This window comes from Gossypium hirsutum, chromosome A06 (genome assembly GCF_007990345.1).
Source record: "Gossypium hirsutum isolate 1008001.06 chromosome A06, Gossypium_hirsutum_v2.1, whole genome shotgun sequence".
NCBI classification, from domain to species: Eukaryota; Viridiplantae; Streptophyta; class Magnoliopsida; order Malvales; family Malvaceae; genus Gossypium; species Gossypium hirsutum.
Genome location: NC_053429.1, coordinates 38320638 through 38332293, shown reverse-complemented (window position 1 = coordinate 38332293; position 11656 = coordinate 38320638). Strand labels below are relative to the sequence as shown.

Below are 11656 nucleotides of genomic sequence, written 5' to 3'. Positions count from 1 at the left end.
ATTATTAATATTATTAAAATTATTTTGTTAAATACATATTTATTATAATATTATTTCTTTTTGTTACTTGACTCTCAAGAGTGTATTTTTATGTTAAAATATCATATTAACGAATTTAATCAAAGAATTTTAATAAAGTAAACAATTAAACATAAATTTTAAAATCTGAAAAAGTAGAGATTAAATTGTTAGAAATAAAACTTGAAACATAGTTTAATCTTGTACTAAATTCCTAAAAGTATTATATTTTAAATGTTTAAAGAGTAATCTAATCAATAATAGTAAAAATAGAAAAAGGCCAAATAATTGAAATTTCTACGGCTAAACACCTGCGTGACGCTTCGGTATAGTTGTCTACTTTTTCCCCTCGATCCGATCAATAAACCCTAAAAGCTCTTTGCAATCGATTTTAATGTTCAATTTCAATTCCCAGACAGAGATCGTCGTCGTTTCGTAGTGAATAAAAAGGAGAAATAGATGATGCAGAGACGGAGTCCACCGAAGCACAGGCATGATGGGACTTCGCCACTGCCTCTCGGGATGGATTGGAGTCCTCCCCCTCGTAAATGGGTCAGCTTCCTTACAAATTTACCATTTCATTTTAAATTAGTTTGGAATTCTAATCGGCACTTAGATTTTGTTGTTGAAGAGTTTTTAGTTCATGAAATTCTAGAATTTTGAACAATAATTTAATGTTTAGAGTGAGTTTTATGGTGGATCAAGACTAAAAGAAAAAAAAGACTGGATATTTTTCAATTATGAGATTGGACTTGATTGCTAGATTGTTTTAGTAACTTACGTAATCTTAATCTCAATTGAAAAAAAAAAGAAAAGAAAAGAGTGCATTCCCTCGTAAATTGGTTAGCTTTCCTACAATTTTACTCTCTTTTCGTTGATTTTATTTGAAGTTACCTTGGAATTCAAATTGGCACTCAGATTTTGCGATTGAAGAGTTTAGTTCACAGAAATTATAGAATTTTGATCAATAATTAATGCTTATAGTGAGTTTTACGGTGGACCCAAAAAACAGACTATAGATTTTGCAATGATGAGATTGGACTTGATTGCTAGATTGTTTCAGTAACTGATGTAGCTATCTTAATCTCAATTGAAAAAGACTTTTACATAAAATACCTCTTAACCAGTTTTTAAATGCATTAATATAGTAAATTTAGAATTTTATATTTGCTTCGCTTGTCAGTATAAGTCCTCATAAGCTGGTTTTGAGCATTTACAAAGTTCCCATGGTTTTTAAGCATTTGCTGCTAAAATTTTAGTTGAAGTATTTTTCATAAGGACAGTGATAGGAGAATTCTATCAAGAATCTAGACATCTAAAAGTAAGGGCTGAGTTATACTTTAATCTTGACATAGATTGGCATTCTGAATACTATCTTTCTTTTAACTTAGAAAGAAATGGATTTTGATGTTCTTCATTCATGTTGCTATTTTATTAGAACTTTTTTGGCTGTCCGGAAACTTATAATTGATTTTTGGTTTTAGCACTTATTCAATTTACATATACATGCAGAATGAGAGAGAAACTGTTTGGCCACACGATCCTCGAACTGGATGGAGTTACTGTGTTACAATACCTTCGTGGGTTGTCCTTCCAAAATCAAGAGATTCAGATCCTGTAGTGGTAATCACTAGTATATATGTCTATGGTAGATTGTATCTCACTGTCTTGTGACTTAGTGATATTTCGAGTTATCTTTAACAACACAAATTTTGTTCTCATCTTTAACTTTATAACACTTAGGCTATGATTGTAGATTAGGGTTCAGAAAAAACTTTCTACATCTAAGTGGGTCCATGTGATGTAAATCTAATACTCTTTGGTCTTCCTTTCAATTTTTTAACAGACACATTGTGATTCTGTGATAACCATCAATCATGTAAATGTTTTAACATTTTAGTCACTATATATTTGCCATGGTTCTCAAATAACATTCTTAGGTGCCAGTTTTACAGGGTACATGTAGGGGTACAATCACCAGATGGTATTACAACTACACGTGGAGTTTTGAGAAGATTTAATGATTTTTTGAAGCTATTCAATGAAGTAAGTCCTGCCATTTTCTTTATGTTGAACCAAGAAGTCCATCATTTAGAGTGTATGTTACAAAATTGTCATTATGACATATCACTTGAGCATTACTGTGGAAACAAATGGCATGCACCCTGAGTAAAATATTCAAATACACCTTATTTGGAGACCTCTTATATTGTTATTGACTTTCCTCTACAGCTCAAAAAGGCATATCCCAAGAAAAGTCTTCCCCCTTCTCCACCCAAGGGACTGTTGCGTTTGAAAAGTAGGGCTTTGTTGGAAGAGGTTAGCAAGAAGTTTTTTCACTTTGGTTATTTTCCTTTTTCTTTTTATAGCTTTAATAGAACTACTGTAGCTACATCCTTCTCTTCATCATCTGGAAAATGTGCCATGAGTATATTTTAGTTCTCATATTAAATCTTTAATGTTCACCGCTAGCTTTGTTTTCTCTTGTAGTTGCTAATAACAAGTTCATCCCTTGATAACTTCTCGGATCTTGTGCCACTAGACTTTGTATATTTTGGGCATTTACTCAGCACTATTTTGTCCTACAACTATTTTACCACAACTTTTGACAGTTCTTTGTGATAGGCTATTTTGGTCAAAGCGTACCAAAATTCTTCTATGTAACTTAGCATTGGATGAGTGAAAACTCAAACCCATAAAGGATTTTTTTTAATAACTTTCAAGTTTTCCATCTGTATGCTATCTATGGTTTCCTATTGACAAACAAACATGGTATTGACTAGAGATTTTACTTGACAATATCACAATCATCTGTTGGACAAAAAATTTTGAGTTTTGAAACTGGAAGGTCATTCTCAGTTATTTTTTAGACAACTAAATAAAGAAGCTATATGAAGTTGCTACAGTAGCAATGATTTTTTTATGCGAGTTGCAAATTTGTTTATTGAGGGAAAAAACAAAGAAATGAAAGGTTCCAGATTAAACCTATTGATGGTAGTTATGTTATCTGAGTGACTAATGTCCTCAAAAGGCTTTGTTTTGTTGCAGAGAAGGTGTTCATTGGAGGAGTGGATGACAAAGCTATTGTCTGACATTGACATGTCAAGAAGTGTCTCAGTGGCATCCTTTCTTGAATTAGAAGCTGCTGCGAGGTCTTGTATGTGCAATTCTACTTAATTAATAGGACCCTTCTTTTTCTCTGATAATTGGGGTAGGGGTGGAGTTGCTAGAGATTGAACTCTAGCTCTCATGCCACACAACACAATAATCTTGCCACTAGGCCAAGAGGTTGTTGGCTTTAACTAATATGACTTTAAGATGTAGTTATCTTATAAAGTTTACCTATAAAAATGGATGTTTAATAGAATCTAATGTGACAGGTTATCTAATTGGCTATATATATTATCCATTGTCAAGATTAGTTTTATCATTAACTTGGAGTTTTTACGTTTCTTATTCTTTTCAGCATTCCAAGAATTAAACGAATGCTCATCAGAAGCTAATATTGCTGGAAATAGCACAATTTCTTCAAAAGTTCCTTCCAGTTCAAGTATATCTCATTTTGCTGGTGGTTCGTCAATCACATCAGATTATGGTAGCGATACTGCTTATGAGACATCTGAGCTTGGGACACCTAGGTTAGGGAGAGATGACAGTTCTGAAATTGGTTCAGGAGATCTGACACTGGATGAAGATTTAACAGGTTCAATAGAAAAAATTGTGAAGTATGGTATATCAAATATTGATGAGGGACTATTTATGGGACAGGCAATTTTGGAGCAGCTAGAAGATTTTCCTAGGCATAGAACATTGGCCATAAACATGAATAGTACTTCAGGGAATGATATTTATAATGGAAACGGGTCCAGAGCTTCATTTGTTGCTGGTAATGGATTGGAACTCTTTTCTGAGCTAGAGCCGGCTAAAGTGGCTGGTCATGCTCGGAAGTTATCAACTGAAAGTTTTGGAAGTGATGTAAGTTTTCTGAGAGGTGGTGATATGTCCATTTGTGGGATTCCAAATTCATCTGTTAATGGCTTTGTTGACCTTCCTGGAACTTCCGAAGTATTAAATACAATGGGAAGTCTTGGAAACTCAGATCCTCAGTCTTCTGGAGATACAAAAATTGTTCTTCCATTGGATCAGTGTCATAAGATGAATAGGGTTCTTTTAACCATGCAGCGGAAACTAGCCACTGCAAAAACTGACATGGAGGATCTTGTAGCCAGATTAAATCAAGAAATAGCAGTGAAAGGTTATCTTACCACAAAGGTGAGTGGAAGCAGTTTGACATTTTTTCTGAGATAAATTTTGAAAGTTGTCATAACTCATAAACTAAATAGTTTAGAATCAATATAATTGAGATATTTTTAGTATTCAGGAGCTCTTGGCAGTGATAGCTCATAATTGTGAAACTGACTACTTATATGTCACTGTATTGGTTTCCCTTTCTTTCAATAATATCCTTTGTTTGATCTACATTGAGATGAATTGTGTGCAAAATAGCAACTTCTGTATGGTTTGCATCTGGTGTTCCTATATCTCAGAATTGCATGTTCTATTTCTTTCTCTTTTGTGTCAAGTGCATTATATATCATTTCATTCCATTTTTTAATGGGTTTTATCTTTGGGTGCTTAAAGTATCCCACTAGAGGTGGAATGAGTTTTATTCTTAGTAAAAAGATTTGCAATTTTGAGGTCAAATTGAATTTAAAAATTGGAGCTGTTTAGGTTAAGGATTTGGAAGTGGAACTTGAAAGCACCAAACAAAAAAGTAAAGAAACCCTGCAGCAAGCTATCCTGATTGAGAGGGAAAGGTTTACGCAAATGCAGTGGGAGATGGAAGAACTTCGGCAGAAATCATTGGAAATGGAGTTGAAGTTGAATCCTAATCAGGTAATGTATTCAGCTAATCAACTCCTTTTTATTCTTAAAATTTATTTTTCTTTGTTACTGCCATATGGTGCAGTGTGCACGTGCATGATATGGATGATTTCCGCAGATTTTTCTCAATTAAAGGTAAAAGATGAACTTGGCCTGATAAATTATGCTTGGAGAGGCATTGTATATATGACTAATGATTGTATGTTCCTAGTTGTATGGTGTCTTCTTTAAAGAATCTGACACTCAGCCTCTTACACACCCCAGAAGAGAAAGCCAAAACTAATTTTTGGATAGAAACATTAAAGAACCAGATTGTCTAGGTTGTATTCAATGTTGAGTGAATTTTGTTTTTCTTTCTTTTGAAAATTTAACCACCATTGATTTCTCTTGGACAATCATTGAAAATGTTATCTGGTTGCTGTATAGCAACACACTGTTTTGCTGCAGTTTCTGCACTTGAGAATAAAATGTACTTATGATGTTTAACTATTCACTAATGAACAACAAAACTTGAGACAGGATGAGAAGCAAATAACAGAGACAACCAACCAATTGGCTGATGAGGAGAAAGATGCAATGCTGCAAGAGTTAAATGCTACTAAGGAACAGCTGAACAGTATATCAAAGCGATATGAAGAGCTAGAGCTTAAATCAAAAGCAGATATTAAAGTTCTGGTTAAAGAGGTCAAGTCTCTCAGGAAATCCCAAAAGGAACTGAAGCAGGAGGTTGGTCAGTCACTATCAGAAAAAGCTGAAGCTGAGGTAACTCTCTGTGCATTCAACCAAAATAAAACAAAAGAAAACTCCTGCTGTTCATTTTGATTAAAGGATTCTAGAGATATTAGTCTAGTCGAATCAAATCATTGCTCCAAGTTTCTTGCTGTCAGATGTAACCTTTTGATTTTGCAGGTACAACTAGTACAGGAAAGACAAATAATTAAGCATGTAAGAAATGCTAGAGAAAAGCTGCTCAACAAGTGCCGGCTTCTTCACAACCATCTTCTTGAATGCAGTGTGAATTTGTCTACAGATGATGAAAATTTAATCAAAAATTCTTCCTTTGTTCAAGAAGCACTGGATTTGTTGACTACATCTGATAATAAAATCATTCTCCTACTTGAGGAGGTACCTTGCTTTTTGGTCATTCAAAGTTGTAAAACTCTTGTCCCTTGATCTCTTAATACTTCCAGTTATGTACGGTTAGGGTAAATAACTTCTATAAAGTTAGTTTTGTCCCCAATTAAATTATATATATAAATTCTGACCAGGATATATACACTTTCTTTCACAATCATAAGTAAAAAAAGCACAATTGAGCTCCCTGCTTATGTGCCTCTTCCCCTCATTTCGTTAATTGTTTAATGTTATTTTTCAGGGCCTTTATGTTAAATTTTTAATGTTAGTTTCCACTCTTTTATCGCTTGGCCTTTCCATAACTTCTGCTGTTTTCTTTCTTTCCTTTTTTTTTTTTTTTGGCACATTTAAATAGGCGCAACTATTAGCCAAGGAAGAAGGCAGTGCCACTGGCAATGATGATATCCAATTGAACAACCACTACAATAGTAGAACAGATGATGAGTTAAGGAAGATCATAGCAGGCATTTTCACCGAGAATGCTAACTTAAAAAAAGAGGTAAATTCTCATCTACGGCATAAACTGAAATGTGATAATCATATCAAAGAATAATGATAAGGAATTAACCAAGTCTTGAGAAAATATGCAATGGGGTTTGAATATTGTAGTTATTTTTCTATCATTTAGATTATGATAAGGTAACCCCCACAATCTCCATTATAGTCCCACAGTAATTAATTACATTGCGAATTTTGGGGTTACATGTATACCGCTAATGCAGAGAAGATGCCCTTTTATAACACTGCTGTATTCTATATAATATCTTTTGAATAACAATGGAGAAAAATGAAAGCAAAAGCATCCAAGTTTGATGTGTTTCCTGTTTTCCTTGCGTCTGGGTTTTATCTTGTTCTTGCATATGATTACTTGTTAGAAAGATTATAGTTTCAATAGCCTCTTACAAGCACAACCAGCTAAACTTATGTTTGCCTACAAAGATGATTTGAGTATTAGCTGCAACTATGCCTGCAATAGACCTATCAATTAGATAGATTGGGTTGGTTTCGGAATGATTTAACCCAGTATGGATAGGGTTAATTTGAGTTTTAAAATTTTCCAAGTTATTTGGATTTTTTAGGTTTAGTCATCTTGTACAAAAGTTGATTGTTAGCTTTTAATAGTCAAATCGAGTTATGTCTAATTTGAGCTTTAAAAATGGAGTCATTTCATTTTAGATTCAAGTTGTCCAAGTCATTATATTTGAATCATTTTATATTCAAATAATTTACACGTTCAAGTTGGGGAGCCTGGATTATTGGTTTCAATAATCAAATTAAGTTCAGCTTCGGTTTAATTGGATCCAATTTTCTAGTTTTGGTCAAAATTTACAGGTCATGGTCGTGATTATAATCCATATATATAATTGATTTAAGGTTTTGAAGAGGGTGAAGACCGAAATACCATTATGCTGTTTTTTGGGGGAAAGATGAATCAATATATAGATGATTTCTTCATAATTTGTGCATGGAAGCTTTTTTTTTGGCCAAAATGGAAACATAGCTAGGCGGAAGATGCACAAATTTTCGTAAGAAAAATAATGAATCATACAAAATGAGCCCTTCTATGCAAATCAGCATATAAATATCAACAGCTATCAATTTCACGTGGCTCCACAAGAATATAAAGTGGCTTTCCATTAAGCCTACGTTGTCCCTGAAAAAAAATAAAGATAGCATGCACTTAAGTCATTTACAAAAAATTCCATTGAAACTGAATTAATCGATAGCTTTGTATGTTTAAGACGATGGATTTTTATGAATGAGAGAGAAGGATATTTACTACCTTAACCTCCCGGAGTCCGATAACACAAGCACATTCCACCACTTCAGCACCAACACGTTCTATAATTAAACAATAAAAGAATGCTCATTATTTTCACATAATTTCATGAAGAGTTATTTGATTTTATCAATCAATCCAGATGCTTGCAGTCCTCAAATTTAGAATTTAATTTGCATAATTTATGTAATAAGCACACATTTTCTAACTTATCATGCTAAAACAGGTTTCCATTTTAAGAAAGAAAAAATCACAACAACGTTTCAACTGAAATAATTAACTATTTAAACTAATTAAAATAGAGATAAATTAAAATGTAATAATTAAATCTTAATTTAAGTATAGTAGAGAGACCCAAATCATAATTTGATAATTAACTAAAACACGAACAAAAATAGCTAAAAGTTTTACCTAAGAGTGAAATGGCAGCAGAGAGAGTTCCACCAGTTGCAACCAAATCATCAATCACAATAGCACGTTCCCCTGCCTCAACAGCACCAACATGCATCTCCAAGCAGTCACTTCCATACTCCAGCTCATAAGCTTCTGCTATCACTTCACCTATACATGCATGCATGCATGCATACATACAAAAAATTTTAAAAAAAAGTTAGAATATATTATAAATTTATGTATTTTTTTAATATTTGAAATGTAATATTTTTATTTCAAGTGTAATTCCTTTATTTTTTTTCAAATGTCAAATTTAATTATTTAAAATCATTAAAGTTCTTTTATTAATTTCACTAGTACAATGTTTTGAATTAAAAGAGTCCCTTAATATCAAAAAGAGAAAGTGTTGTAATGAACTTTAATTTAATAAAAGAATTTTAATAATGTTAACAATTAAACTTATATGATAAGGACTGGATCAAATTAATCTCTCTACTATTAAATAAATTAATTTAATCCTTATACCATTAAAAAGAATCAAACAGGACCAAAATTTAACAAGATAAACATTTACTATTAAAAAATACGATTTATTATTCAACAAGATTATACTTTGAAAGCTTTTTTATAATTCTATAGATGAAATATTTTATTTGGAGTTGAATGGTAAATGATAAAAAATAGTATTTCCATTTTTTTAATCTGAAAATAAATTTCTTGAAATAAAAATAAAGAAATTAATTCAGATATACTAAAAGGGAATGAAAAGGGGAGAAGATGATTAAGATTAGATCCACTAAAAATTTCCCTAAAAAACCAACCAACATAAGTCCAACAATGGATAAGAGTCCAATTTCAATTATTGGTAGGTGATTAAAGTGGAGATATTCTACTACTTCCTTTACCAATTTAATATTTTGCCATTTGTTTAACACTAGCCTTTTGCAAATTGTTTTCTGGGGTACTGACATTTTCATAATCTTTATATATGTATGGTATTACTAGATTTTTCTTTTAAAATTACTGAAATATGCTGATTTTATGAGGTCATGCCTACATGATTGACATCATAAAAAATACAGTGTTTTTTTTTCTTTTAAATAATTAGTACAATTTTTTTCTGAAATCCACCCCACCTACTCTTGACCATTAAAGCAACCCCTTTCAATCATTTCAGCCACCACTATCTCCATTCCATTTTTATATGCATTCTTTGAATTTATATGATGGGTTTTCCCATTTAATTGTGGAAGGATTTAATTAAATCTTTTTTAAAGTTTAAGGGATTTAATGATAATTTAAAAAAAATATATTTTTTTGAGTATTTACTTGAATTATTTAAAAATAAAACTTTAATGAGTAATTTTAAAATTTGCTAAGAGCATAATAATAATTTTTAAAATGAGGGGGAGTGAAAGCCCTTTGAATCCAAGGGGCATGCAACCCCTTAGGCCCCAAAATAAAAAGTAATAATAAATCAATTTCTTTATAAACAATGAAATAATAAATTAACATATAATAAAATTATATTTTAATCCTTTAAAAATAAAATAAATTTTTTTATTGAATTCTTTCAAAACTAATAAAATCATAAATTAATTTATAAATAAAATTATATTTTAATTTCTTAAAAATTTACAATTTAATATCCATCTTCCTTTATCAAAAATTTCGAATTCATATAGGTATTTACATATACACGTATGTATATATATGCACAATGGCAGATTCAAAAATAAGTTTTAGGGGAGGTAGGGGTAAAGTTAAAAAAAATTTTGAGGCCTAAAATTAAATGATATATTTTTATTATAGTAAAAATGTAATTTTGTTATTTTAATAGTTTATATATTTATAATTTTTAGAGGATTAGATTAAAATTTTATTATTTTTAAGAGGCTAAAGTACAATTTTACTATTAATAATTTAAAATTTTATATATTATAAAAAATTTAAATAAAAAAATTTCCATTTTGAGGTTACGCACCGCTGCCAGCCCACCTAAACCGCCCCTGTTTGTATACATTATTTATACATTTATGTGTATATGTATATATACAAGTACCTGGCAACTTTTTGGGTTTTCGCAGAGGAACAAACTTCGCACCAATGGCTAAGGCAATCGTTGGACCAAACATGAATCCTCTTGCTTCAACTCCTACATAAACATGTTTTTATCTTTAAAAAACGAAAGCCCAAAATATCATTTTAATCTCTCAAATTTAAAATTTGATTCACGTAACTTAACCTTTATAATATCGTCCACAAATAGTTAACTCTAATTGTAACCTTTATAAATGAAGAAGCTTATTTGTATTTTTTTAAAAACATCATTTCCAATAATAAAAGAAAATTATCCATGTCAAAAATAATAAATATTAATAATAAGTAATTATAAAGAATGCTGCTTCTAAACATTAAGGAACATAAATAAATAAATAAATCGGCACAAATCAGCTTTGAAGACCTGCTTAATTTCTTTCCCTAAAAAGAATATATAAAACACCAAGTAAAATACATTTAAAAAGAAAAAGAAAAAAAAACAGAGTAGTTAAGAAGAAGAAGAAGAAGAAGAAGAGACAAGATAGAGAGTACCAGCAACGACAGAGATATCCATGTCTTTATATCGATCGACAAATATGTCCACCGTATTTTTAAACGCCTTGTGATCCAACAACAACGTTGTTATGTCTTGGAACATAATCCCTGTTTTTTCCCCGAGAAACAAACACCGTCTTCTTTAAAAACACAGTCCTTCAGTGAAAATAAAAAAACAAAAAACAAAAAAAAGAGGGGGAAAAGACCTTGTTTTGGGAAGTGAGGAACAACCCTTATGGCGTTTGATATAGCTTGAAGCCTTGCGTCTCCTTTAAGTCCATTCTCAGCCGCAAACATTTCCACCATTTTTGAACTTTTTTTGTTTCAACACTCTAGTTTTTAAAGCTCTGCCTTTGGTTTATAGCAGGATGATAAAAGAAGGGGGGGGGGTTGCTTTTCCCTCCTTAAAATTGAACTAAAAAGATGAAATCTTGTGTTAGTTGCAATTGTTTAATGTTTATCCTTGAGATATATATATACACAGACATAGAGAGGATATGGTAAGTGCATTAAATACTATAATCTGTTGTCTATTTATGTTTTGGGCAGACCGAAGAAGAACCATTGCCCCAAAAGGCATTAATGTTTTTACCCATCACCTTTTCTCAATGGCACGTTTCTAACACGCTTCACACATAAATCTTCCTTTGCTGTTTTAAAGGGATAAAGTACCCTTCAGTATCTGAATTTGGTAATTTTTTTTATCTTAGTCCTTAAACTCTTTTCCCAATCCACATTAGTCCTAGCACTAGGTAGTTTTTCCCTTTTTAGTTTCCTAAACTTGTATTCCATTAAGGTATAATGGCATGGTACTTGTCACGTCATCATTTGAAATATTTTAAAAGAAAATTA

General features: G+C 31.5%; 2 protein-coding genes across 4 annotated transcripts; one reads left to right on the top strand and one right to left on the bottom strand.

The window, feature by feature from the left end:
* Positions 1-280: 280 nt before the first annotated feature.
* On the top strand, positions 281-6862 carry LOC107962921 (PX domain-containing protein EREL1). Of its 3 annotated transcripts, XM_016899488.2 has the most exons (10): positions 281-570; positions 1531-1641; positions 1966-2064; positions 2251-2337; positions 3067-3175; positions 3485-4290; positions 4750-4914; positions 5422-5664; positions 5812-6027; positions 6392-6862. In XM_016899488.2, exons 1-10 carry the CDS (start codon positions 478-480, stop codon positions 6587-6589), a joined length of 2127 nt encoding a protein of 708 aa, XP_016754977.1. In that variant the 5' UTR covers positions 281-477; the 3' UTR covers positions 6590-6862. The 3 variants fall into 3 exon arrangements, with proteins under 3 accessions (XP_016754977.1, XP_040971595.1, XP_016754979.1); XM_041115661.1 differs by lacking the exon at positions 281-570 and having other exon boundaries at positions 1974-2064; XM_016899490.2 differs by lacking the exon at positions 281-570 and having other exon boundaries at positions 1974-2064; positions 3050-3175.
* Positions 6863-7427: 565 nt separating this feature from the next.
* LOC107962922 (adenine phosphoribosyltransferase 5) lies at positions 7428-11324 on the bottom strand. Its single transcript, XM_016899491.2, has 6 exons — positions 11011-11324; positions 10802-10912; positions 10272-10364; positions 8228-8377; positions 7820-7878; positions 7428-7690 (listed from the first exon to the last, which is right to left on the bottom strand). Exons 1-6 carry the CDS (start codon positions 11108-11110, stop codon positions 7622-7624), a joined length of 582 nt encoding a protein of 193 aa, XP_016754980.1. The 5' UTR covers positions 11111-11324; the 3' UTR covers positions 7428-7621.
* Positions 11325-11656: the final 332 nt, after the last annotated feature.